This window comes from Laetiporus sulphureus, assembly GCF_001632365.1.
Source record: "Laetiporus sulphureus 93-53 unplaced genomic scaffold LAESUscaffold_4, whole genome shotgun sequence".
Taxonomy (NCBI): Eukaryota; Fungi; Basidiomycota; class Agaricomycetes; order Polyporales; family Laetiporaceae; genus Laetiporus; species Laetiporus sulphureus.
The window spans coordinates 893,190-919,183 of record NW_024468513.1 but is presented as its reverse complement, the minus strand read 5'-3'; the positions used below and the strand labels follow the sequence as shown (position 1 = coordinate 919,183).

Here is a 25,994-nt window from a genome sequence, read left to right as displayed (position 1 = left end):
TATCGAGCCGGTGGATGCTGGCCAGCAGTCTGTTGTACTACTGCCGAGTCAGGCCCATAATTGCCTGCTTCCGAAGTCATGACGGATTGAAGAAGAAGAAAAAACTATAAATTCGTGCAAGTTTCCTGTGAGTCATCGCCTATGTGCGGGATCCTGGAATCATCACCGAGTGGTCCGTATATTCATCTACTGATTTTTCTCCCACACGTTGTACGAAGCATCGCGCCGCTTGCAGAGAATTTGAAACTGGAGGTGGACTAGATGCTCCAAGTTGTCGGCATTGCAGAGACTCCGGTAGTTTTCAGCAGAGCAAAGGTTTATGTTTATCACTAGCTCGAAAGCTCGCAATATGCAACCGTGGCTACTGGCACGATGTGAGATTAACGAAGCACCTAACCCTTGTAATGTTACGTTGCTACGCTCGTAAGCGCAGCCTCAGGCAGTATGGCACCGACGGGTCTCCGGAAAGAAGTAGATGTCGATGTTTGCGTGTGCGTTCAAACCCAAGGATCATATTACAGGGGCAGTCTCGCGTGCAGTGATTTCTGATGCAAGAAATGTTTCGCGACCTTTGGATAGAGATTTTAGGGCAACTTGAAGTGGCGGCTGATAATTACTAAACCGAACCAATGCTTTTGGGCGCTTGTCATTTCCGCGAAACCCGGTCTCAGATCCGCAACGAGCACCTGGCAGTTGCGATCCCTTTCTGCCTAGCGGTATGGTCAGCTTATCAGAAATGGCGCCACCAGCTGTGATTTACTCTCTTCTCTCATGAGCCGTGTACTTTCACTGCCCAACGATACCGAGATGCAGATCGAGACAGGTGAGGGTCGCTTGCAGCCTTCGGTGAGGACACCTTACCTATCGCCCGTCCTTCTTCAGCTGCGGAAATAGTCTCCGCTATCTTAGCGGCGTATGCTCTCTACAAGCTTTATGTCGTTGTCTTTCAGCCTCAATTTTCTTCTCTGCGTTCGCTGCGGGGACCAGCAAGCCCTAGTCGGATCTATGGCAATCTGCGTCAGATATTCGATACCGGAAGCGTTCGTATGCAAGAGATGTGGGTAGAGCAGTACGGAGAGACAATCAAGTACAAGGGCTGGCTCAACGTTGGTTTCATCTCCTCGTATCTCCGAGATGTACGCTCACTTCAGCTTGACCACATTAGCAAGACTATCTCTACACTGTTGACCCTAGGGCTATCAATCATATCCTCACTCATTCTCAGGATTATCACAAGCCGGCGCTCGCTCGATACATGATAGCTGAGGCCATTGGCAGTGGGAAGTCGACATGGGATTCGTATCCGCGATCGCAAATCATATTTGCGTTGTTTTTCAGGTGTAGTAGTAGTCGAAGGTCAGTGTTTCCCGGGAACCTTGCTGAAGTGCAGAGCTCAAACACTTTAAGGAGAGCAACATCGCAAACAGGTCAGGCAGTGCTTGAACATGTCACTTCACACGGTTGACTCATTACGATTGCGCCACATGTCAATTTAGAGACGAATTCTGGTATGCGATCACGCGCATTGATACTAGCTGCCTCCAAGATAGATTGCACAGAATCCAGCATTCGGGCCAGTCCAGCTGAGGAACTTCACCGAGATATTCGTGGACAGAGCCATTCAGGTACGGAGAAACCTGCGTCGTAGTATGATCCTTTGACAACAGTTGTTCATAGCTGCGTAATATGTGGCTCGACGAAATCTCCGACGACGCACAAGGCGCCCGCCTCGACGTGCTGAATGGGTTGTCCAAAATGACACTGGATGTCATGGGCTCTGCAGGTGAAAGCCTCCTGTTCTTGGTTGACCTTTACGCCATGAACTGAATTACCTATTGAGGATTTGATCACGAATTTGATCTGCTGCGACGTGATGGGAAATTCAATGAGCTCGCTGACGCTTTTCAAGCAATCTTCGGCCCGCCGAGCGGGAAACCATTATTCTTAACTGTGCTCCAATTTCTCCTTCCGCCTCTTCGATACCTCGTAAGTACCGGCCGTTCGTCGGTCATGTACCCACCTGATCTATATTTGTAGCCCACGGAGAGAACAAGGCGCCTCGCTGCAGCCAAAGCGACGATCTATCGTATCGGTGCGCAGCTGCTTGTGGAGAAGAAGCGCATACTGGAGGCTACGGTAGAAGGCGAGAAAGCCGGTGCAATGCGCCTGAATTTCGCAGGCCGTGATCTGTTGGCCTTGTTATTGAAAGCAAATATGGCAACGGGTATTCCTGTAGACCAGAGGCTCACTGATGACGAAGTACTCACTCGTGCGTGATGCCCTCTGATCTAATCCTTGCCGGTGCTAATAAACCTGTATCAGAGATACCGACGTACGCAGTGATTGTGCGCCACTATCGTCCATAATCTCACCTTTGCTTGCCAGTTTTCTGACAGCTGGATATGAAACAACTGCAAACGGGGCGATGTGGTGCCTATATGCGCTGACACAGAATCTTGAAACTCAGGAGAAGTTATATGCCGAGTTAAGCGAAGTTCCCACCGACGGCCCATCCATGGACGAGCTTCAAGCGCTGCCCTTTCTCGACCTTGTCGTTCGCGAGACTCTGCGGCTACACGCCCCCGTTCCTTCTAGCCTCAGGGTTGCGGTCAAGGATGACACCATCCCTCTTCAGAAACCGTTCGTCGATGTGCATGGGAAACCGCGCGATAGAATCGAGTAAGATATCAGGACGTGCAATACAGTCCCCATGCTGACTTGGCATGTGTGGCAGCGTTCCGAAGGGGACAACGATAGATATACCTCTTCTGGCATTGAACAGGGCAAAGACGATATGGGGCGATGACGCCCTGGAATTTAAGTACGTGCCAAGTCACTTGCTTCCCATACTTGGGTCTTCTATGTACTCTCGCACGCAGACCCGATCGTTGGAAGGCCGTTCCGGATGCCGCGCACTCTATTCCTGGAGTGACTTGATGACATTCCTTGGTGGGCCGCGTGGATGTATAGGTTATCGTTTTGCCATCATTGAGTAAGCCCGATGTCCTCAACTCAGGATTACCTCGTCTTTACAACGTTCACTAGGATCAAAGCATTGATCTTGACCCTCGTCCGCGCGTTCGAGTTCAAGCTTGCAATACCCGCGGATGAGGTCGTAGTGAAGTCTACGGTTGTGCGACGTCCGATCATTCGAAGTGAGACGGAGAAAGGCACGCAGATGCCTATGATAATCAGACCCCGTCGAGCATGAAAGCCAGCGATCGGTGTTGTCGACGTGGATCTATCGCGAAGTACATTATTTCCGCTGAAAGGTGTCTGGAACCGAAACTAGCGGGCTCTCGTCGAAAAGGCGCCATTCATCAATCTGTCAAGTTGGTGTCATTTATACGATCATAATTTAGTTACGCCCTGTTTGCAAACACTGTGCTAAAATCCACCATACGTTATTGTTTTTGTTTCAGAACTGGTCCAATTTTCCGTTAGCTTCCAGCCATGCACATTGAGCTCGAATCCCAGTGTGCATGGGCAATGCCGGCATATGTCTTCTTACTCTTAATTCTGATGGGTAGAAGCAGTTTGACGGCTGTGATAGCAAAATTTTGGGACCATCACATCCCCGGCTAGAACGGTATCAAGGCTTTCATTTTTTGGTAATAAATGAATTTACGCTGCTGCCGATATCAGCAGTTCACATCCCAATCGTATGTTATTCATTGCTCTTCGGAAACTAGGCGTCAGCGTATGCACAATTGAAGAAACTATGTAATAACGCAACTGCGATAGCACAATGCAACGGCAGTGGCAAAGCAGAGATACCATACAGACTGCAGTGACAAGGATAGGGCGATTCACTTATTCAGATAAAGTGCTTGACTGACAATGAAATAGGATAGTAGGCTGTCCGAAATATACGGTATCGAGGAACCCAAGACCAATTGAGATATAGAGGTCGACAGTCGAGTAAATACGTCTTGACGTCCCCGGTTGTCAGCGGAGGCGGTCCAAAAAGGAATGACTTCAGTAGAGGCATGCTCAGAAAGAGTGGTGCCAGCGGTTGCGAGTCCAGGAAGAATGACATCGGCGGGCATCGGCCAAGAATGCGTGGAATCAACGCGAACGGAGTTAAATCTCTTCGCTCATGACATGAATATCAAGCAGAAGTGACTAAGTCGGCAATGACCGGCTGGGGAGGAGGCGCATCGGAAGGCACAAAGTGGGGAGACGACTTCTCAGCAGCGGTAAGATCGAGAGGAATGGGCTCATGATCTGACTCCGTAGTGACGGGTCCGGCAGAAGCTAACACGCGAGTATCGGGAATAACACGCTCTGACTTCGCTTCCAGCTTAGCATCCACCAGAGTGATATCGTAGGGCGACCGCTGGCATCCTGATACAGTGTGCTCAGCAAGGCTCGACGCTGAAAAATCGGAAAGAGTGTGCTTTGCTTCCGTAACTGGGACCTTGGCATCGAGAGTGACGTCGTAAGGTGGCCGCTCCGGAGCAGTGGGCGCAGTAAAGAGAGGTGGATTAGGTGCGACGGAGGCTGCAGCAGCGAGATCAGATGCACGCGCTTCTGAAGGCGTAGACTCGTTGAAAATGACGGACTTAGCAGATGTCGCATGAATAGACGTCGATTCGGAAGGGGTGGGGATTGCAGGTAATCTTCTGACAACGAACGAAGTTGTACGGAAGGCATGCTGTAAGCCCATCAACACGCGAATAATCACATCCTCGTTTTTGGCTACTAGACGCGAGCGTAATGTCGATCGTTTCAAAGAATTGCGAATTTCATCGAAGCGAGAGACGACATCGTCGATCGTAGGACGCTTTGCAGGATCGTCCTGTACCATGTCTTCGATAAGCTTTTCCATGAACTCAAGACCATAGTATTTCTAATGGAATTTCGCAATCAGGACACGAAAGGTTCGCAATCTTCTTCGGACTTACCCTCAAAAAATCCTCTCGTATGAGATTGCCAGTGCAGTATATATCAGTAGGGAATGGATTGCATGCTTCGTTCATCCGTTCGCGTTGGAATTCAGGGACAGTTCGATCACCGCCAATGATTGGGTATTCGTTGGGAGGACCAGCGCTCGGATCGTATTTCCTCGAAAGACCGAAGTCAGTAAGGTAATACCTTGTTGGTCGTTCAGTGCGGGTATAATGCTTGGCATTTCCGCTCATGTCGAGCTTCTTATCACAGAAATTCGGGTGATATAGCTGTAGATACATTGCTTGAGGGTCCAGCATGACGTTCAGCCGCATGATGTCGCTTAAGAGCCGCATCAGCGATTGAACAACGAATGTCCCATGGGCCTACCGATGAGCAACATGCTGTTTATGCATAAACTGCAGACCCTGTAATGACATCAGGGCTGTGATCGAACGGAGAATAATGGAATTACCTCACCTCGAACAGCTGTCTAAAGAATTCTACTGCCTCTCCTATTGTCCCGAAACGGGGATCGTTGTACTTTCTCAGCAGAGGCATGACCAGAATTGACATATCCTCTTTTATTGGGTCCTGAAGGACTTCGAATAGGGGGACGCAGTGATTGCGTGTGTCTGATGCGAGTGGTGGAGAGGAGAAAAGCTGACCGATCTCCGCCTCGTGAGGATGTATTGACCTCGATATCCTCTTGAGTGTAACAATCCTCCCGTCCGCGATACGGGTAGCATCGAGAATTGCATGGTGCTGTATGTGTATCAATGATCTGCATTTGCGTGCGCAAGAGGGAACTCACCGACGGCGAAACACCGTCTTCAGAGATTATCCATGATCTCTTCGTACCAATCCAAGACGGTTTCCAATCTGGTCTATATCTTGGCCGAAGCATATAACCATGCTCCTGAAGCCATGGTTGACGATCGCGCCAGTACAGCTCGCCTTTGCGCAGTTTCCCAGGAAATTGGGCATCTGACGCTTCATCCGCCACGTCAACTATGGGGGTTTCTGATGACATTTCGCGGATGAGACGATTCGCTCCGGCTTGAGAGTCAGAGAGCCAACGGGCAAAAGTCCCTTCATCCAGAGTAGTGAAGCAAGGGAATATAAATCGCGTAAGAGCTCCCGAGCCGCAAAGTAGGCTGTTGCTGTGCGACAATTATCAAACAATTAATCCGCGAACAACTAATCCGCAAGTAGAAAGCGATCGATCACGTGCGTCAACGGAGCGCTTCAGCCGCGGAAGCAAACAGTCGCAGTCACCGCGCCGCCATTTACATAAAACCAGCCCATCCCGGCTCAACTCATGCCTGCCTCTGCCTCTTACTGTCCAGCACCGGTAGCTGCAATACTCTGAGACTCAAAGGCAATCGGTTTTGATATATCGGTGCAATTTCTCCGCACGGCTGTTGCTCGTCAAAAAAGAAAAGCTCGTTCGAGACGACCTACGTTGCTCTGTTGCCATCAGGCCTGGGCATTCACTGACGTGGAACACCTTGAGCGTCGTCCGATGCCCGGTTGCTTTAAATGAAGCAAAATGATGAGCTTCATTCAGACGTTGGCTCGATGCGTACAAGGTCCTTCAACGAATATTATGTCTGTTAGCCCATAATGTGGGTACTCATAGCGAGGACAAAGGGAGAAACCATAGAAACACAAGAGCTGATGGATAGTACCGGCTCGTTCTGGAAAGCGGGACGTGCCGATATCGCTAAGAAGACTTCCCTGTCAAGTTGTTTCCAAGAGTACGTAAACGTTTCGTGGCGTTGGCGTTCACATTCGTATCTCAACGTGCACGGCCTTGAATCGCCTATTGTTCCTAAAATGCGTAGTCGGGTTGTAATGGAGGCGCGTGCTGATCTTGAATACCTACAAATCAGTGCACGGTGATACTGCAAGACCCATTGCCCCTCCTCGCCCCAGATTCTAAGCTCGCGTCATGTCTGATTTGACCGAGGATTTTCTCAACGCTCTCGATGCCGCCGCTGACTTCGCGACGATTGTGTCAGCCAGCAAGCCGGCCATGCGCGTCATAAAGAATCGACTGCCCATCAACCAGCTCAAATACGGCGATCAATATCAGGAATCCAGCCTCAAGCTACTGGAGGCATCCGTCAGAATCATGCCGCCGGACATCCATGAAAGCTTGAACGATAAGTATGATGAGTACGTTCCATTATTTTTAATGATTAACACTTTGAAAAACCACATGACACTGCAGAATTAAGCAATTTCGAGATAATCTATACGTAAAGCACGGACTCTGGCAACGTCGTCATGCAATCTCCTCGTATAAGAATACCGCGAAGAAGCTGAACTGTGATATGCAGGTAGGTCTAAATTCTCCCCGCTCGTCGACTAACGTTGATCGAGTTGTCTCAGCAGTCTTCACGTACTGCCAGAAGCCAGTACGTTCGGATAACACGGACGAAAATCCATAAATCATATTCTGGCGATGACGCTGCTGGTAAGCTGTCATCCAGTATTCTGGTGACTTATATCGATGGAGTAACAAATATGACAGCCGGTGTCTCCTCTGAGACAAACGAGGTGGCCGTTGGAACATCGACATCGGCATCCGGCACTGCAGAAAGTAATGACGTATTTCACATACCTATGAATAGCTGCTTGACTAACATAAACAGCTGATATCACCGATCTGTATCGTCGAGAGCCTACCAATCAATCAAGCGTATATTTGATCAGCAATCCCTTCCGCGAGACATCGTCGGTGATCGTGCATGATGAGCGCGCCGCAATGCCGGAAGAGGAGGAGGACTACGAGCTTGATGGTGGGCATCATTCTCTTGCGTCTGTTTCAGGAGCTCATATGCAATATGACGAAGACGTCACGAACGCACCCTGAGAGGTGGTGAAGACTGTAGGATGGATTGTGATACCTTTTTTGAAGTCAATCAATGGTACAGGGGCAAGAAGATTACATGCTCGATAGACCTCACTCTACGGCACGATATCCAGCTTCTCCTCTGGTAGGAGTGCAGGACAAGGAGCAGCCTGAGAATTCCTTCTACATCCTGTTGTGCAGCTTCGATGCGGGCACTCGCAGATTTTCCGCCGATCTGCGTCAATACTGTACACACTACAATGCGGCTGCACCATATAGCATGTGGGCATACATACTCGTCTCACTAATCAGAGGCTCGAATCCGGGTTTATTTGTATTGAGTAATGAATCTTAGGGACAACTGTAGCAGATTGTGGATTGCTGATACACCAACCATGCGCTCAATGCCCGCTCGTGCCAACCGACAGAAGCCCATTGCTATAGCCCAGAGGCCGGCTGACGACTAGCCTCCCATCGCTATGCCTAGAGACCGCCTAACGACTGTCATATTCCCCCTGAAGCTTGAGATCCCTAGCCGTAAAGTTGCACGCCGCAATTGTGCAATCAGGCACAGGGGAAACAACAAAGTTGCTCTATGCGCAAGTACTCCATGGAACCCGAAGACGCCTAATAGGATGAACTCACCGGAGGACGAGGTGCTTCACGTGCTACACAAGCTCGAAATGGGCGTCCCAGGCTGTGCAGGAACGGGTGGATAGCAGATGGTGTTGCTCATAGATAATTCCGCAGCCAACCCGTAGAATTGAGCCGACAGGCCTATAGATGTTGAGACATTGCGGGTTCCCCAATCAGAGCTGCAAATAGCACACATCTGCAGTGTTCTGCACAATCATTCTTCCTGTCGCAGCTTGACGCCACAACATCACATCATCTTGCTTCATTGTTTATACTCGTTGACGTTGGATACGAATCACGATGCACCGCTACTAGATTTAGTATCCGCAGTCATGCAACTTTTGAAGAGCCTACTGTGTAAGGTGTTGCGCAGCAGTCGTTGACTGTTGATGTGTGCACTCGTGACGAGGACTATTGGACTAATAAACAGGAGTTGCCAAGCGAGGGTCGCCTAAGGAATATGTCGAGATCCAGTTGACAGGCGGCGTGCATCGAGCTCTCCGTCTGGGCGAGACAGCTTAGTTGTAGTGTGAGTTGTTGTCCGACAGTAATTGCGGGCATTATCGGCTAAATTCTATGATGGTGAATCACATTGAACTTCATACCAAAGAATGACGGACTGGTCATGATTAACCACAACATCTATATCCTAAGGCTACTACGGACCATACCTCAGTGACGTCTTCGATTGAAATAGATGATGCGACGAGGCGACAGAGACCAATGAGTCGATGCGGAACGATGATATCGTTCTCATTCCGCAATTAGCGAACATGATTATGCGTAACCCACCGGATGCGCGCGATCGGTGACGAACTAAGCAACCCGGAGTATCAGCAAATGATAGCCAGTGATGATAAACAATATTTCTGTGTCATCAGCGCGGCAAGTTCAAGCGATCTCACTCTCCATGATGAACGAACGTGAACGAACGTGACACAACAAGACATCAGTGCTTTGGACCAATCAGATCGCAACCGATAAACGCCTATGGGCCCACAAAAACCCGATCAGGTAAGCTAACCATCCCAGGGCTGTTGCGCGTTGCACTTTGCCAGTGGAGTCAAACATCGCGATAGTCAGAAATGGTGGTCTTAACCGTTTACAGCTCAAACAGAATGTATCAACAGTTGTTGGAATGAACAACTCACACGATTTAGATGATGAGGTGAGCCTAACCGCATGGGCTTGTGACTTGTCGCAGGTTGGTCGCAGGCTATACCTAGGGAAATGCTCGATTATTCGGAATTGTCGAGCTGGAAGACGCAGACCCTTCTCGATGATCCACAGGAGCTCACTCACTGAGTCACACGAGAGTGCCAGAGGTCGGTGCGCTAAGTTGGTTTCGGTCAAAACCGATGAAACCACCGTATATTGTAGCTCACCTTTGCGGCGTGCAGATGCACATCGCTCGTGGCCAAGACTGCAGTCAATGACTTCTACACAACTCTTGCGACGACGTCGCAACTCAGATAAAGACAGCGGTGCAAACCTCGATGCAGGACCTCAACACCACATCCCTGGACAGCATCCTTCATTCCCCGTTTGAGCACATCACTGGCACCGTCACCTCATCGATTTGTCCTGATGAAATTACAGGACGTGGGAACCGTTAAAATAATCAGCGTCAGCGACACACATGACGTGAGGATCTTCGAGATGTTGGAGAAGCAAACAGGCAGGCCGGTCCAGGTAGTCCAAAACCGGTGGCATGAAGGCAATCGGCTTTTCAAACGTTCACTTATGCTCTGTTATGCATTCAAATGGTGGAAAGGATGAAAAACAGGATGATTTTGACCTCTTGAGCAGTATGTGTTAACCTTCTTATTCAGTCTTTGTCGCTCTCGTGCAACTTGTCATGCAACTCTGCTAGTTTGTGACTGCTTCAGCGACGTTCGATGCTGTTCAATGCCCTATATTATAATCAGATGTTTTGACGGGATTCCTTTTATTACGCAGGCGGCATTGCAGGTAGGGGCTTAGCTATTGCATGATACTATCATCATCAACTGACAATTTTTTCGCGTGTCTCTGGTAGACACTGTTTATGAGCTGTGAGTGCTAGTGCGACGACAAAACAGCGGGCGACTGTCGGCGACGTCAGACGCTAGACTCACGAGTCACGAATAAGACCTGCCTCTTGCTGGATTTGGAACTAGAAAAAGCGTCACATACAGTAAGCCCCATAGTCTGTTGACATCGCGATGATCCACACGTTGCTATATCAGCTACCGATTATAGTGGAGATGTCAAGCTGCCTTATCACTGATATATATAATGGCCGGTTCGTCCATCATCCTCCACAGATCGTCTTGAAGGACGGGCATATCAAGGCGGGTTGTCCGACACGTCAAGAAACACAATTTGATGACGGGGATGAATGAGACAGTACGGAAAACATGCTCTCGCTGCTAGTTCGATATGCTGCCAAACATCTCCTTATACTGCTGCAGATGGATTCGTGATCACTTCTGGCTTAGTCTAACGATCCTGTGCCACTAGGTGCTAGGCATCATCCAACTGATTTTCACCGGTGATGTGGGTTCGACATGCTCTTTTATGGATAAGGGATAAGGTGACTTCAATCGCTCTCGGAGCTCGTATATAGCACCGTAGAACACGATGAGGCGATATCAGCGATATTCTTCTTAACAGGTTCATGTAAGTAATGCTGCCAGTGCGTTATAACAACACTAACTCCCGGCTGATTGTAATTATTTGCAGTATATGTGAATATGCTATTCGCAATGTGCGTATGCACATTAGTGACTACTGGGCAAGCATTTCACTAACAGACTCTGCTGTAGCTTGAATATGCGTCAGCACATCAGGGACCAAAGCATTGCATAGTTCCCATCCTGCCAATACTTACTTCAGAAATGACATGCATCGCATACTACCCCACTAGTACTTGCTGAAGACTTCAAAAACAGGATACACGTTCTTTTCAAAGTCGAGCGAGAGCGCCCTACGCTTCAGTGAACCAACAGCAGTCGAGCAAGACTCCGCGAATATGGATGAATTTGGTGTCCGTCTTGAACGGAAATCCTTATAGATCTCTCTGAATGCATCGATGATCAGTAGAGTCCATGTGCATGGCGCGGATTGCATTTAACAAATATGTGCAGCTCAAGTCACGATACATGCCAAGGAGCCTGCTATATGCCAATGCGACGTGGTGGGCCACTCAACAATGTGGCCATACGGTGCCACTGAATCAGCCACTGGGACTGACTGATGGCTCGGCGGGCCACTTCCTGTAATGCCCCATGCGTGCTATATAGCATGCAAACCTGATGGACGTGCTACAATCTGTCCGTTCGGACACGTATCATCTAGCTCATCATTCTTGCACTCTTCGCCACTTGCCACTCTACTCTGCCTCAGGGTGCGCTCGTCAGAATGCTCAAACGGCTCGCCCAACTCGAACGGCAGATCAACACCATGTACGAAGAGTACATACAGTACGCGCAGCGCGTCGAGGTGCTTCGGCCCACGCAGGCCCTGCCACCGAAGGTGCTTCAAGAGGCCGTTGTGCATATCCAGCGGTATTGGGCCGTGCATGCACAGTTGATCGGCCTCGCGCGCGAGACGTATCGGACGCGCGTGCCGGAGCAGGAGGCCATGCTGGAGAGGTATGCCCGGTGAAGTTGATGTGTGGCGGGGACTAATGCGTGTGGCAGGATCACGGCGAAGATGGCCACGTTCTTGATGGTGCTACCACGTCCTGTGACGCATGAGAGGAGGTTTTGAATGGTTGTAGCATTTGTCATGCACTGTCATTCTAGGTAGCTGTAGTGTCGTTACATGTTTCTACACGTGTTTTCTTGATGTTTTACAGTTGGTATAAGAGATTCGCCTTAATTGGATCTTCATAAGCGTCATCGTGATCGAATAGTTGGTATTCGTCGCCATGGTGAACATGCTGTCACGGAAAGGAGCTTCATTTCATGAGCAACACACACAGTCATGATGGGTTATTGTCATACCGATCGGTCATTATCTACACGCGCTCTCAACGCCTAATCACCCCAATCTAGACCTAGCACATCCTGTTTTCCTCCTCTCACTGCTGCCTCCACTGCCTCCGCGAGCTCTCTCAGGGCGTGCGTATTATCCTCTGTCCGCACCTCGCGAGGGTCGGGAGGCGCGACCCCGAGTGCATGCTCGAGGGCTTCTTCGCGTTCGGGCCCGCGAAGCTGATCGAGAGAGCGGAGGAGGGCGGGAAGTTGTGGGTGCGATGCAAGTGAGCGTCTGACGGCTGGAGATGTTGCTGGGGCATGGAAACCAACGTATTGGCATGGAGGCAACACACGAGCGATTCTCAGGCTGAGAAGGACTACATACCTATCGCTTCATACTGAGGTAGCTGCAGTGACTTAGGGTCATCGCGCCTGAGTGGGTCTGGATACGCAGATTCCTCTGGTACGTATGGCCATTTCAGAGACGTGAGAGGACGGAGTTCCGTGTGCTGAGCTTCAACCGCAGCATCATCGTGGGCAGCTCCAGACAAGAGTAGTTGAGGTTAAGGATGCTGATCAAGTTTGCTCATGCTCACCTTCAGGCTTGCTGGGCCCTGGGTCTAGTACCTGGGGAAGGCTGGTTGGCTGGGCACTCTGAGACTGACAAGAAGTCGCTACGCGGAAGAACCGCTCAAGTAAACCTTCCGAGATGAGAGACGCCAAGACGGTAACTTACCCTTGTGTTCCTTGTAGCACGATATGGAGCAGCTGAATTCCCAATCATCAGATCAGCGTGAGCGCGTAGGAACCTAGGGTCAGAGCTACTATAGTATTTTGCACTGCGCGCAGGTGTATTTGGATTCGCTGCTTTGGCAGATCTGGCACGGTGCGCGTTTCTGTGCTGGCATCGCCGCCGCTGACGAAGAGCTCTACGCGCAGCGAGATTAACAGACACTGGCAGCAAGCTCTACAGAGAAAAAGTCGTCGGTCAATGAATATGTGGCATCTTGAAGTGCCGCAATTGAAATTTAACTGTATTGTGGCGTGGGCGCCTGTCAGCCTGCGGATTGTTCTCCACCGTCACGGTCAGCATTGTAACCTCCACTCCAGTCGTTTCTCTTCCTCTGACCACCACCGCCATGGTTCGTCCTGCACTCCTTCTCCCTTTTACTCTCGTCGCTCTCGTCGCAGCCGACCCTCTCCATGTACCTCTCGCTCGCAGGTCAACACAGCAAGCAGCAGCATCTCCCGAACACTGGATCGCTGCTGCGGAACATTTACGAGCAAAATATGGTTTCGAGACCTTGGCCTCCAAAAGGAGGAAGCGTGGCGAGTCAGTCGGTGTCTCACTCATTGATCAGGTATGTAGCTTTGCATCTACATGAGTGTGCACAGTTGTTCGTTCATAGGGGTGGAGGGAGGCCAGCGCTACCCGGCCCTGTGTGACTGGGCGCTCGCAAGCCCGCCACCGATCTGCATGATCATGAGTCTCGACTTCATTGATGTCAGAGGCGCTGGCTCGGGCGCCACTACGTTGGGCGTAGCAATTTTTCTACTCTGAGGGTCGCAGTCCTTGGCCGTTCCCAGCTCAGAGAAGTAGCTGCCACTCTCCATCCCATTGCGGTGTCCACGATGTGTCCACGATCGAAGCTCTCACACTCGTGGGGGAAGGGGAGGAAGTGCGCAGTAGCCGGAGACTATGCGTCTTCAGCGTGGCTATTTTAGTATGCGACGTGAAGGTTGGCGCCTTCGCCGGAGGCTATTGGACTGCGCATGGAGGGTGCTGCGGTCAGCGACATCTGTTAATGCTGCTCCCGTCCCGCTATCCGCTATCGCCAGCGAACGTCACGCAATCTGGCACTGGTATTCTTAACGTTGATGCCCCCCCCCTTCGGGTCTTTCAGTATGGCAAGAGATAGTATCGCTAATTCACTTCATGTAACAGAACCAAGATTCTTCGTACCTTGGTATCTTAGGAGTGGGCACTCCCTCGCAAAGCTTTCCCCTAATCATGGACACCGGGTCATCGGACCTGTGGCTAGCATCAACGTCATGTTCAGGTTGTCCCAGCGGCACGCCTGAATACAGCTCCTCCTCTTCATCAACATATAAGGCAAACACCACCAACTCAACGACTGGCCAGGCCAAACAGGTCGAGATTCAATATGGCAGTGGTGCCGTTGAGGGAACGCTAGCCTCAGATACCATCTCAATGGGTGGCCTCTCGGTGGACTCGCAGACGTTCCTGCTCGTGAACGAGGTCTCCTCAGCTCTTCTGGGCGGGAATGTGACTGGTATCCTTGGCCTCGCCTTCCAGTCGCTCGCGTCGACCGGCGCAGTGCCCTTCTGGCAGGCGCTCATTAGCAACGGCCAGCTGTCGAGCCCGGAGTTTGCGTTCTACCTCGCCCGGTTCCTGGACGATACGAGCGCGGCGAGTGAAGAGCCCGGAGGCACGTTCACGCTGGGCGGGACGAACAGCTCTCTGTATTCGGGTGATATCGAGTATCATGACCTCGCGGACAGCAGCCAAGAAACATACTGGCTGCTGACGATCTCGAACATGACAGTCCAGGGATCGTCCGTCGATCTCGGCACTTCGTTGAATGCTGCGATCGATACGGGCACGACGTTGATCGGCGGCCCGCAATCAGCTGTGGAGAACATCTACGCTGAGATTACTGGCTCGACCGCATTGGAGGGTGATTATGAGGGCTATTATTCATTCCGTGAGTGACAATATGGGAACCATTCTATTTCCATCGTTGACTTCTTCACTGCTTCATAGCATGCTCGACAACGGTGAACGTTACACTTTCCTTCGGCGGAAAGGAGTGGCCTATTAACTCGGCTGACATGAACCTTGGTGTGGTTTCGGGTGACTCCTGCTTGGGCGGTGTCTTCATCTTGTCGGAGGGCTCAGATGTCTCTGGATCTAGCGATCCTACTTGGGTGGTTGGCGATACTTTCCTGGTGAGTCCGTTCGTCTAGACCCTTGGTAAACGTCTACTCAGTATGGTATCATCTACAGAAAAACGTATACACCGTCTTCCGCTCCAGCCCTGCGTCCGTTGGCTTCGCCGAATTGTCCACCTCAGCCGGTGGGTCTGGATCCAGTTCTAACTCACCCTCCAGCTCGGGTGCGTCACCTGCGCTGGCACTCTCCCCCGTACATGTTGACCTCACCAGTGTCCTCGCTGTCTTTTTCCTTTTCCTCATCTGATACCTGCCCATCCCTCTCGCTATCGGAAATTATTGTCTCGGTCACTTCATATACCACTACAATAGGCGGGCCGGAGAAGAGCGCAAGTATTACGACGTCTGGCTTGACTACGCCTACTTCGAGTGAGTGTCTGGGGTGGTTATGCTTAAGCGTGGTTGGGAGGCTGACTGACTGACTGATTCGATTTTCCAGGCGGTGGCAGCTCGTCATCCACCAGTTCATCTTCCACCAGTTCATCTTCGTCAGCCGTAGAGTTCGCAAACGCTCGCGCCCTCACTCTGGGCGTCTTGTTTTCGCTCTTTATCAGCACGCTCTCCGGATGGACGATCCTTGCATGATGCTTCCTATTCATCTCAAGAACGAGAATCTTTGCCGTTCGACTTTGCAACATGCTTGGATAAATGTGATCCTGTGCTCCACGTATTTTCGGCTCGGAGGTGAAGATAACTTCGACCTGCTGTTGTCCTGTATTTCCTAATGTAGCATCATTTGTATTGAGCCCTAGGCTCCTAATTAATGATGGCAGGAGCGAGATGAATGGTAACTCTGCATCCATATGCCAGAGCTGAAACGTGATGGGGCATGCACGGTATATGCGTATGGAATACAAAACTAGCAAATACAGGAGCAATACGATGGATAGTGGAACATAGCAGCAAGAAGCAAGTGAGAACTGGTGTAGATCACGACATCTCTTCATCCGAGTCGGAAATATACTCTTTACTCTTGCTGTCGAGACATGATCGCTGTGAGCTCAGAAAGTCAAACAGAATGGGAGTGCTTACATTATCTGTTTTCTCCGTGGAGCGCCGGTGGTCTCCTCTTCCTCATCGTCATCATCTCGGACGACTCGCTTCTTTGTCCGCTATGGAAAAGGGTGAGAATCGCAAGCGAGACGCAGTACAATGATCAGATGCTCACTTTGCGCGCCGGCTTGTCACCCTCCTCTTCCCCACTGAACAGCGCTTCCTCCCCATCACCAGCCCCACCAGTCTTCCGCGGCTTGCCTCGCCTCCTCTTCTTAGGCTCTCCCGCCTCATCCCCACTTCCTCCTTCGAGCTTCACCTTGCGACTCGCCTTCTTCGTTGCCTTCCGTTCCCGCTCCTCGTCGCTTTCCATCTTGACTTCCCGCGTCCACTCCAGCGCCTGCTCCCTGGCCTTCCGTCGTTCCTCCGCGAGTTGCTCTGCTTGCTGACGCAGTTCTTCCATACGTGCACGCTGAAAAGGTCGTCAGGCATGATTTGAGGTTATCTTCGGAATAGACACACCTCCAGTGCCTCCTGCTGCTCCTTCTCCTGTTGCCTCCTCTGCCGCGCGGCCTCCAGCTTCGCCTGCGCTTCCGCCTCCCATTGTTTCTGCGCGGCCAGATGGTCGTCGCACTTACGCAACATGCTGTCTCCATATTTTCGCCGTTGATCAGCCATGTCTCGACTGTAAGGTACTTGCGGCGACTTGTCGACTGCCAAGGAGGCAAAGAGCCTGTGAACTCCGTGAGAACAACTCGCGCTAGATTTATATTGAAGGAAACTCACTTCTGAGCATGACTAGCTTGTTCGATGGCATGCTGCAATTCCTTTAGGGAACGTTTCGCGGGCGGGATAGTGAGGAGCATTTCAGCGGCTTTCTGTTGTATCGTTGCAATGTTGTATAGGATGGCTTTGTCAAACGGGTGTAGATGGTATGCCTTATAAATGAAAAGATTAACGAAATATAGAAAGGGGCTCAGGATGGCTATTACCTTCTGTGCATACTGCAATGCTGTGTTCATCGCGCTGAAGGACTGGTCCTTGCTAGCCTTTGAATACCATGACCTGCATAGATATAGCAAGGTAGGAACGTTGTGGCCACCGTAATAGCGCCTTGACGCAGTCTCGTACTGGAAGGTGTGCGATGAGCTGCAGTGGACACCGAGAACTGGACATTCATACTCACGCTCTCAATTGCCCGGTCAAACTCATCACGCGCATAGTAACAATGGCCCATATTGACGTAGACACTGCCGTCGTTCAATGATTCCCTGACTTTTGCGAAAACATCCAGAGCATCGCGCGCATTCTTCCCGCGTCTCCGCGCATCATCTGGCGCGATCAGCCCCGTGGTACCATCAAACATGCCCAGCACGTCTTCGGCAGTCACAATCGCAAGTCCCTGTGCGGCCACAGCGCACGTAGGGTCAAGGTGCAACGCCTTCTCGTAAAACTCGGCAGATCGCTGAAAACCCCGTTTCCGCTCATCGATACCCGGCTGCGAGACATCACGGCTCTCTCGTGCCTGGTGATACTGGATCCACCCGGCAGCACAGAGAGAATAGAGATCATGCTTGTCGTGGTCCTTTAACGTGGAGAAGACAATGTCCTTCGCCGGCCTCGGGAGATTCGATTGAATGAGGAAGTATGTGTAGAATGCGCGGAGGTTCAGGTTACTATTCTGCGAGGTAAGGGCTTGCTTGAGAAGCTCATGTGCTTCGTTATTACGGTTGAGATTAGACAACATCTGTGCAAGACGAATCTTGGCTGTTATAGCATCGACGATCAGCGGTACTGATTCATTTTAGCAGTATGCATAGACCTACCATCGACATACTCCGGATGCCTATCCAGAAGCTTGTCATAAGCTTCCTTCGCCATGAATTCGTCGCCCTGCTCCTCGTATGTCCTCGCGAGGTTGTACAACATCGTCGTCGACATGCCTTCCGCGACGGCCGCATCCAGCATAGATGCCTGAGTGATTGCAGTTTCGTACATTGCCCTCGCAGCATCCAGATGCCCCTCCAGATACTGCAGGACACCAAGGTCGTTGACGAGCCGCGGGTCAGTCCGGCCACTGGCGTCGCTTATCCGCAACGCTTCCTTCAATGCCCGTTCCATGCGTTCATTGCTATCGCCTTGCCATAGGCGCGCAATCTCGGCGTGCATATCGATGTCCTCCGCGATCCTCCGCGCAGAGCGGCCGATAACCGATGGGTGGCCACCGTTTTGCGCGTAAGTATTCTCGGGAAGCGCGAGAACCTTGCAAGCCTGGTCGAAGAGCTCGCGCGCCTTCGCTCTTTCCTGAACCTGCTCTGTGGCGGACATGCCCGGGCGTGAGACTGCAGGATTCGCCCGAAGAGATGCCAGCATGACGATGGCTTCGATAGGACGTTGCCCGCCGTGTGTCTGCTGCAGCAAGCCATCCAGTGTGTGTATAGCTCCAACAGGTTCATCTAGAAAGTCGCGTGAGAAAAGTCCCTGATGGATGTATTTTGCACCCACCATTCTTCAGTTGCATCTGAGCAAGGCCTATCGTAGCCAAAAGATTGGTTGGCTGTCCTTCCTTTGCCTTCATAAAATACTTGATTGCTTCGGTGCTTGCACCCATGGCGTGAGATACACGGCCTGCACGAATATAACCGTCTGTCAAGATTGTCTTGACATCCGTGAATTGGATTGTCCGCTCTGCCAATTTCAGAGCCTAAGTCGAGAACTGTTAGGTGGGACAAGTAACGCATGCAAACAGATTATACCTTCTTGTACTGTCCCTTCTGTAGAAGCAGTTGACAAAGTGCATTTGCTGCGGCTGAGTTACGGTTGTTCGCTTTGAATGCCCGTTCAACGTAGCGGGTGCCGAGAACGATCTCGTTTTTGCGCTCCTCCTGCGTCTGATTCTCATTTGCACTAGCGTTGATGGCTTCCAGACCTAACAGGAGTTGCGCCGACCACTCTGTTGGGTTCTGGAATCCAGACTTTGAGCTGACATGCACATCAATTGAAAGAAAACTACTGACCACTTCGACACTCCGCTGCCAAGCCGCCTTCGCCACATCCTTATGGCCCATTGCCCAGCAGCAGAGCCCGATACCTATACGTGGGTCAGGCAGACAGTGAGGGCTCAGCTTCAAGACTGTCTGGAACAACTTCAGTGATTGGGGAAACTGTCGTCGTGCATATAGAATCTTCGCTTTGCCTAATAACGCGACCAGATTTGTCGGTTTATCTTCTAGAACCCCCTCAAATGACCGCATTGAATCATCCATCGCCCGCGTGCCCATCTGCAATACGCCTGCGTACAGTTATAAGAATTGGGATTTATCACGGCAGAATCGACGTACCTCTTGTCAGTATCGACAACATAGTGCCGATATCCCCTGATTCTGCCGCCGCCTTCTCCCCCGAATTGAAGTATTGCGCTGCATCTTTGTAATATTCGTCCCTCGGCTTCTCCGAGGTCATAGTATCCTCTCCTGTTGAACTTGTTAATTCCATCGTACAGCTGCAAGCTACTGCTTAGGCTCACGGGCATCCTGCAGGATGAGTTTCGGAGCCGTGCTCGCGCGCGCTATTCGGATGTTCGCCAATAGAACGTAAATTGGCGGTAATGTCGAGCCAGCTCCATTTGCGTTCAATGCTTGTACACGGTCAAATGACAAGCTTGAAAGAAAAGCAAGACACATACAAGTTATCGCAGTCTGGGCAATCTTCTCCGCTGCGTCAAGGTAGCCTCGCCGCCAGTATTCTGCGGCCAGTCGTGTCCATATCCAAGACTTGCATTGTCCTTCCCTGAGCACGTCCAACAGATCATCTGGGTTGGGGTCTAGGCTGTCGAGTTCAATGGTAATGACTTCGTGGCTCCCAAGTTCAATGTCAATGGAGCGGCCGGCCGCGGGAGGCGATGGTGAGTGGATTCCGTTCGTTGCTGCCATCGTCAGCAGCAAAGCAGAATACTAGCGGTGTGTGTATCTGGATATCCTTGAATGCGGTTTGGCCTAGTGAGCTGAAGCAGGAGAGCGTCGGTGGCGGCGACTACTAGAGCGCGTCGCAGTACCGAAACGTTACATAACCGTCCCAAAGTGGCAATTGCCGTATCCTGACTGTTTGTCCATGTTTGATCGCGCCCGCACAGTCATCCTGCTCGTCGTCGTGGCCAGCGACGGCGGCGGTCATCAAGCATCCCTGCTTGCTTGTCGTTCACGTTTTCGCGCGACACAGCAACAGTACCAAGAGCCTATCATTGCCTACCTATCTAGGAGGCGGGTCTTCCCCAGCGAAGTCAGTATCGTCGACCACATTCACCACTTTATCGCATACATCAGCGGGGAGCCCCTCCTCGCCGACTGTCGATATTATGACCGTGACGCATCGCAAGAGACAGTACCAGCCTGAGGAGATTACGAGTACGTCGCCTCGCGTCGTCGTCAATGTCCGCCTGCTCTCAGTTTTCTCACGCGCCTTTCTTACGTAAATAACGCAGCTGTGAACGAGCCTGGTACTCAATTCGAATGTGATTCCTGCCATTGCGACCTGACGCACTCGGTGCGCATCAAATGCGCGAATCCGGTCTGCGAGGTCGGAGAAGGGATAGACATCTGTCCGAACTGTTTCTGTAGCGGGAAGGAGTTCGGCAAGCATAAAAGATGGCATGCCTACCGAGTGATTGTAAGTAGCAATCCCATTCCATCGTGCGCAACAGCACTCATAATGTCTTACACAATGCATAGGAGCTTCACTCATATCCCATCTTCTCAGAAGATTGGGGAGCAGATGAGTGAGTGACATCAAATAATGTGAAGGGTGCATATGACCCATTGGGCACATCGATAAGAGAACTCTTGCTTCTGGAAGGGATCTCTTTGCAGGGCCTCGGCAACTGGCAAGCCATCGCTGAACATGTTGGCACGCGAACAAAGGAGGAGGTCGAGACGCATTACGAGTCCGTCTACATCAAGTCGCCCAATTGGCCACTCCCTGTACGTTTGCGCGCCACTTCTGGGTCTCAAGTTTGGATCGCGCTTATCACAACCCATAGCGAATGGACTTGCACTTCGACGTCGATCCCGCGGAATTTCACGAGCGCAAGCGTCGACGTATCGCGACCATGAATAGCAACCCGCCGCCGGCACCCAAGCTCGCTCCTACCTCCGCTCCCGGAGTACATGAAGTTGCTGGCTTTCTACCAGGGCGCCTGGAGTTCGAGCACGAATTGGACAACGAGGCGGAAGATCTTGTCAAGGACCTCGAATTTGGTGTCTGTTACGAATGGGGCGGTGGTGAAATTGTTGAAGATGAGAATGACCCTGACGTGCGCGCAAGAGCCCGTTGGGAAGAAGAGCAGAAAGCTAAAGATGCCACTCCTGGAAAGCGCCCACCCAATGGGCCACTCAATGTACCTAACGGTGTCCCAAATGGACGACATACTAACGGTGGCACGCCCTCTCGCGACGTCCAAGGCAAGTCAGAAGGGGGCGGCAAGACGGCGAACGGCGATATGGACGGTGATGCGGAAGTCGAAGAAGTCACGCAGCCGCCACCGGTCGAGACGCCCGAGTCGCTCTCCTTCAAGCTATCATTAATCGAGATGTATAACCAGCGTGTCGACAAGCGCCACGAGGCCAAAGCATTCAAGTTCAACCGAGGTCTGCTGAACTACAAGCAGATGCAAGCCGCGGACAAGAAGAGGCCGAAAGAAGAGAAGGACATTATCCACCGACTACGGCCATTTGCCCGGCTACAGACAGCGGAGGATTTCGAGGTCTTCTGCGCCGACATCCTGTGTAGGTTTTCGCGTTGCTTTCTTTGGTATAATCTTAATCTGACGCTCCCACCAGATGAGGCGCTGCTCCGGAAACGGATCCAAGAGCTGCAGCACTACCGCAGGATGGGTCTAACTACCGTGGCCGACATTGACAAGTACGAGTCGGATGTCATCAAGCGGGTGCGTCCATCCTTGGTCTCCCTGCCAACCACTGCTCACCTCCCATCCCTGCAGAACCAAGCCAAGGCGGGTCTTTCGCGGGACTATTTCTCCTCGGAACGGCTCGCACTTCGTGCCGGAGGCGGACGCCAATCTCTGGGGCCCGATTCACGCGAACGCGAGCGCGGCAAAAGCCACGAGCTCGAGACAACGCCCAAACCCATGCCCGCCGCCTCTGGCACAGGGCCTCCCGGGCGGAAGATGCGTACGTTAGCTCCTCCGTCTGCTTCCTCCGTCCCATGCTGACTGACTTGCCTCTAGCCGCCCCGCTCAACCTCGCGAACAGCCCATCGCTGCACCTGCTCACGCCCGAAGAGCAGACGCTCTGCTCGCAGCTGCGCATCCTGCCGAAGCCGTATCTCGTCATCAAGGAGACGCTCGTGCGCGAGTACGCGCGGCGCGGCGGGAAGCTCCGCCGGCGCGAGGCGCGCGATCTCGTCAAGATCGACGTGAACAAGACGAGCCGCGTATGGGACTTTCTTGTCCAGGCGGGCTTCCTCAAGGTCGGCGTGGCGGAGCCGAATCACCTCAGGTGAGTCTTCCGATTTGTGCGGCGTGGTGCCAGCATGGACGTTGGCAGGTTCTGACACGGGGCTTGTTTGCAGTCGACCGTCGGCCACACCGACGTTGAGCGCCTCTCCGAGCAAGGACTCGCAGATGTACGGCCCAGCGCCGCGACCCTCGCCGTTCACGTCCGCTCCGCTCAGCAACGGCACCGTCCTTCCACCGTCAACATCCGTACAATCCACAGGCTCCGGCACAAGTTGACATCTGATTCCGCACCCACGCCGCCCCTTTTCCGCTATCTCCATGCTGTGATTATTTGCAAATAACTTATCCTTGCTCAGTCCTACAGCTATACCCCGTTGCATACATACACATATCGCATTTGTACAGTACATACGCATCATGGCAGTACCGATAGCAGCGCATTTTGACTTGATCTGGACTGTGTCACTTGTGCTTTGCTACTGCGCAGCAGCGATGTGGTTCTGGTTCGCCGGAGGTTGCGCTAGCAAGTCTTCGATTATCTGAGTGTCAACAGGGATGTTCGCCTCACGGAGATAATCATCGTTCCTGAGTAAGTCACGAAAGCGTTAGCTCCAGATGTTACTAACACCATGCACGCAACATACCAGAACTGCGGAGCAGGAACATGTCAAAAAAAAGATCCTAAGCACATCACGCATAACACGTACCTTTGAGTAATGCCTGCTGCCCGAATCGCCGCTATCCAGATTTCATGAGCTCATCCTGCTCACACATGACTAGCCGCAGAACAAAAAAGCACTCACAGAATCGTGACCACCGTCTGCCCCTCGCGCCAGCCCATCTTCTTGGCAAACTTGACGGCCGCGACGAGGTTGCATGCACTGCTGCTCCCGAGGAAGAACCCATCGTGCTGCACTAGGTAGCGCGACATGGCTACCGCCTCCGCATCGGTGATCCTGCGCATACACCAGGTGAGTTCGCAGCAGGAGAGAGAAAGAAGGAGAGGTTTAGGCACCGGAACGCATCGTCGATGATCGGGAGCGCGAGCTCAAAGTTCTTCGTGAGGCGGTTGATCCCTCTGTGTGGCCGCGTCCATGTATCAGTTCCGGCACTTTTGCGCAGCTCGAACACGGGTACCTACATCCCCTCGACGACCGTGTCCACCTGGTGCCGCCGCTTCGTTCCCTCCGCCTCCTTCTGGTGGAACATCACGCCGTGCTTTACCTGCGCCGCACCGCTATCAGGGACAAGGTACGAGGACAGTGGCGACAATGCAGTCGCACCTTGTTGTACAGCCCGCTGCCCTCCGGGTCCGCGAGCACGACGCGCACATGCTTGTCCATCTTCTTCAGGTACTGGCCCGTGCCCGCAAGGGTGCCACCCGTCCCTATATGCATCCATCCCTTCACATTCCGTCCTTCCGCCCAAGCACCGCGGAACACCACGCACCTGCACCAGAGACGAACGCGTCCACACGTCCGTTCGTCTGCCTCCATATCTCTGGGCCCGTGCCGTGGAAGTGCGCCTGGTAGTTCGCCCGGTTCTACGCCCTGTGAGTCACTTACGGCCGCTCGCTCATACAGGCACACGCACCTCAAACTGGTCTGCGAAGTATCCGCGCGGCGCGAGTAGCACCACGCCCTCCTTGGCACGCTCCTCGCCAAGTGTGTCTGTCACCGTAGTGGACACAAGCAGCGAGGAGCTCGACGTGGAGAGGAGGTGGCCGTGCGGGACGGCGGAGGCCTGAGAGGGAAGGCCGAAGTGCTTTGCGCGCTCTCGAGCGAGGTTCTGTTTGCATGGATGAAAGTAGAACAGTTGGTACGATGGCATAACGGGCGGATGCGAGAGGGACCTACGACAAACTGCGGCACGGAGCGGCGTTAGTCCTCGTGTACATGGAGAGCGTGACGAGCACATACCTGCTTCCTGTCGACGATGCTCGCCGGCCGCACGCGCTCGACCTCTGCGCCGAGCGCGAGCAGCGTCTTGACCTTCTCCTCTGCGACATCGTCCGGCATGATGATCGCTGCGCGGCACATGTCACCACCTCCCAGCTGTACATGCATTTAAGAAAGTCTTACTTGCATCATATCCTCTGTCCAGTGATTAGACACGAAAGATGAGTAGGCAACGCGCAATGTCAGCGCACCTCGCTTTCGCGACCGTAGCGATCGAGATTCCCGTGGATCCTACGGTGCCTTCGAATATTCGGGAGCCTGTGTGCGGATGAAGGAAGCCCTGGTGCTCCGCGTCTTCGATCACTGCACGAAATAGCCTTCACTAAGGGATTCTTCCCTTGACCGTACTGTACGCGTGTATATGGGTATAACATAGGGTTGAGGCGTAACGTCAGGAACTGCACCCAGTGAACGCAACGAGATCACGATGAACCGACCCATGGTGCAACCGCGCCAAAGTCGGGAGCAAAAAAAAACACGCTCTGACTGATCTTCCGGAGCATCTCGACAAGCCTCTCTGCAGGCAACCCATACACACGCATACAGTCACTACTCAGAGGACACTCACTTTTCAGCGCGACGCGGTCCTTCGCACTGCCTCCAGGGTTAAGGTACTACTTGCTGTTCGATGAGGATTACGGGCTCAACAATGGAAAAGCATACACACTGACCTCTGCCTTTCCGAGGATCTCCACCCTGAGCGCGTCGCTGAGAGAGTCGATCCTCACCAGCGGCGTGTTTCCTGCGCATACATCCAGTCAACGTATCCTCCCGGACGAGTCGCAGCACGCACCGATCAGCCCCGTAACGCCCTTGATGATTTCATCGCTGCGCAGCTCTATTGGACGCGCTTCGAAGCGGCGCACGAAGCGGTCGCGCTTGCGCTCTTGGTACCACAGAGCAAGCGAGGTTGAGGTGAGAGAAAGAGAGAAGCCGATGATGATGCCGTAGAGGATGTGTTGGACGGCAATGCGGTCTGGGAGGTGCAGCCAGGAAGGGAGATGGAGGGTGGGGAGCCAGGAAGGAGCCATGCCGGGCTAGCAACGCTGAATTTCTTCAGCAGCTGAACACGCAGGCAGGTCTATCTATCCGAACACTAAGATCTAGGAAATTGAGAGAGACTGAACTGCAGACGTTGAAAGAAAAGCAAGATGAATCCGCGTTGAGCTCGCGCGAGATTGCGCACGAATCACATGCTCGCGCTATCCTAGCTTGCGAAATGTGCTACTGTCAGTTCGACCTGCGCCATC

At 52.3% G+C, this 25,994-nt stretch overlaps 9 protein-coding genes across 9 annotated transcripts; 4 read left to right on the top strand and 5 right to left on the bottom strand.

Moving 5' to 3' along the window:
* Positions 1-771: 771 nt before the first annotated feature.
* On the top strand, positions 772-3,211 carry LAESUDRAFT_734641 (cytochrome P450; the record flags this gene model as incomplete). The annotated part of the gene is made up of 13 exons (XM_040910530.1): positions 772-823; positions 910-1,106; positions 1,166-1,277; positions 1,339-1,356; positions 1,408-1,427; positions 1,560-1,625; positions 1,678-1,783; positions 1,841-1,986; positions 2,038-2,269; positions 2,397-2,679; positions 2,735-2,821; positions 2,930-2,992; positions 3,046-3,211. 13 exons carry the CDS (start codon positions 772-774, stop codon positions 3,209-3,211), a joined length of 1,548 nt encoding a protein of 515 aa, XP_040768666.1.
* Positions 3,212-3,688: 477 nt separating this feature from the next.
* LAESUDRAFT_721329 (uncharacterized protein) lies at positions 3,689-4,068 on the bottom strand. Its single transcript, XM_040907995.1, has one exon. The coding sequence runs from the start codon at positions 4,047-4,049 to the stop codon at positions 3,810-3,812; it is 240 nt and encodes a 79-aa protein (XP_040768665.1). The 5' UTR covers positions 4,050-4,068; the 3' UTR covers positions 3,689-3,809.
* A 43-nt stretch (positions 4,069-4,111) lies between these two features.
* On the bottom strand, positions 4,112-5,923 carry LAESUDRAFT_644190 (uncharacterized protein; the record flags this gene model as incomplete). Its single annotated transcript, XM_040903840.1, has 5 exons — positions 4,112-4,852; positions 4,908-5,232; positions 5,281-5,318; positions 5,371-5,655; positions 5,705-5,923. 5 exons carry the CDS (start codon positions 5,921-5,923, stop codon positions 4,112-4,114), a joined length of 1,608 nt encoding a protein of 535 aa, XP_040768664.1.
* An 862-nt stretch (positions 5,924-6,785) lies between these two features.
* LAESUDRAFT_721326 (uncharacterized protein) lies at positions 6,786-8,155 on the top strand. Its single transcript, XM_040907994.1, has 6 exons — positions 6,786-7,071; positions 7,127-7,235; positions 7,288-7,372; positions 7,430-7,498; positions 7,551-7,697; positions 7,752-8,155. Exons 1-6 carry the CDS (start codon positions 6,845-6,847, stop codon positions 7,769-7,771), a joined length of 657 nt encoding a protein of 218 aa, XP_040768663.1. The 5' UTR covers positions 6,786-6,844; the 3' UTR covers positions 7,772-8,155.
* Positions 8,156-12,408: 4,253 nt separating this feature from the next.
* Positions 12,409-13,132, bottom strand: LAESUDRAFT_711338 (uncharacterized protein; the record flags this gene model as incomplete). Its single annotated transcript, XM_040906826.1, has 4 exons — positions 12,409-12,659; positions 12,734-12,889; positions 12,945-13,008; positions 13,085-13,132. The coding sequence occupies 4 exons, from the start codon at positions 13,130-13,132 to the stop codon at positions 12,409-12,411; spliced, it is 519 nt and encodes a 172-aa protein (XP_040768662.1).
* A 926-nt stretch (positions 13,133-14,058) lies between these two features.
* Positions 14,059-16,138, top strand: LAESUDRAFT_355371 (acid protease). The gene is made up of 7 exons (XM_040902149.1): positions 14,059-14,222; positions 14,294-15,074; positions 15,134-15,318; positions 15,377-15,446; positions 15,634-15,690; positions 15,761-16,005; positions 16,068-16,138. Exons 1-6 carry the CDS (start codon positions 14,154-14,156, stop codon positions 15,904-15,906), a joined length of 1,308 nt encoding a protein of 435 aa, XP_040768661.1. The 5' UTR covers positions 14,059-14,153; the 3' UTR covers positions 15,907-16,005; positions 16,068-16,138.
* A 113-nt stretch (positions 16,139-16,251) lies between these two features.
* On the bottom strand, positions 16,252-20,356 carry LAESUDRAFT_672512 (RNA polymerase II-associated protein; the record flags this gene model as incomplete). The annotated part of the gene is made up of 14 exons (XM_040905495.1): positions 20,000-20,356; positions 19,841-19,951; positions 19,656-19,787; positions 19,332-19,606; positions 19,071-19,277; positions 18,820-19,018; positions 18,141-18,770; positions 17,501-18,081; positions 17,307-17,444; positions 17,101-17,252; positions 16,837-17,047; positions 16,490-16,786; positions 16,354-16,433; positions 16,252-16,297 (listed from the first exon to the last, which is right to left on the bottom strand). The coding sequence occupies exons 1-14, from the start codon at positions 20,244-20,246 to the stop codon at positions 16,252-16,254; spliced, it is 3,306 nt and encodes a 1,101-aa protein (XP_040768660.1). The 5' UTR covers positions 20,247-20,356.
* A 312-nt stretch (positions 20,357-20,668) lies between these two features.
* LAESUDRAFT_643314 (SWIRM-domain-containing protein) lies at positions 20,669-23,062 on the top strand (the record flags this gene model as incomplete). Its single annotated transcript, XM_040903778.1, has 8 exons — positions 20,669-20,717; positions 20,795-20,979; positions 21,042-21,088; positions 21,146-21,290; positions 21,350-22,094; positions 22,149-22,499; positions 22,556-22,803; positions 22,832-23,062. 8 exons carry the CDS (start codon positions 20,669-20,671, stop codon positions 23,060-23,062), a joined length of 2,001 nt encoding a protein of 666 aa, XP_040768659.1.
* Positions 23,063-23,262: 200 nt separating this feature from the next.
* On the bottom strand, positions 23,263-25,937 carry LAESUDRAFT_693356 (PALP-domain-containing protein; the record flags this gene model as incomplete). The annotated part of the gene is made up of 16 exons (XM_040906161.1): positions 25,538-25,937; positions 25,416-25,486; positions 25,313-25,358; positions 24,936-25,047; positions 24,872-24,881; positions 24,706-24,816; positions 24,643-24,648; positions 24,380-24,574; positions 24,236-24,329; positions 24,070-24,173; positions 23,928-24,010; positions 23,802-23,864; positions 23,590-23,742; positions 23,494-23,524; positions 23,431-23,435; positions 23,263-23,371 (listed from the first exon to the last, which is right to left on the bottom strand). The coding sequence occupies exons 1-16, from the start codon at positions 25,773-25,775 to the stop codon at positions 23,263-23,265; spliced, it is 1,431 nt and encodes a 476-aa protein (XP_040768658.1). The 5' UTR covers positions 25,776-25,937.
* Positions 25,938-25,994: the final 57 nt, after the last annotated feature.

Excerpts from the sequence above, each read along its gene's own strand:
- LAESUDRAFT_721329 (XM_040907995.1), bottom strand. The coding sequence starts at position 4,049 with ATGCCCGCCGATGTCATTCTTCCTGGACTCGCAACCGCTGGCACCACT.
- LAESUDRAFT_721326 (XM_040907994.1), top strand. The coding sequence starts at position 6,845 with ATGTCTGATTTGACCGAGGATTTTCTCAACGCTCTCGATGCCGCCGCT. Across the intron at positions 7,236-7,287 it reads AGCTGAACTGTGATATGCAG|CAGTCTTCACGTACTGCCAG; the intron begins GTAGGTCTAAAT and ends GAGTTGTCTCAG. Across the intron at positions 7,499-7,550 it reads GGCATCCGGCACTGCAGAAA|CTGATATCACCGATCTGTAT; the intron begins GTAATGACGTAT and ends TAACATAAACAG.
- LAESUDRAFT_355371 (XM_040902149.1), top strand. The coding sequence starts at position 14,154 with ATGCTGCTCCCGTCCCGCTATCCGCTATCGCCAGCGAACGTCACGCAA. Across the intron at positions 15,075-15,133 it reads TGAGGGCTATTATTCATTCC|CATGCTCGACAACGGTGAAC; the intron begins GTGAGTGACAAT and ends ACTGCTTCATAG. Across the intron at positions 15,691-15,760 it reads CTTGACTACGCCTACTTCGA|GCGGTGGCAGCTCGTCATCC; the intron begins GTGAGTGTCTGG and ends TCGATTTTCCAG.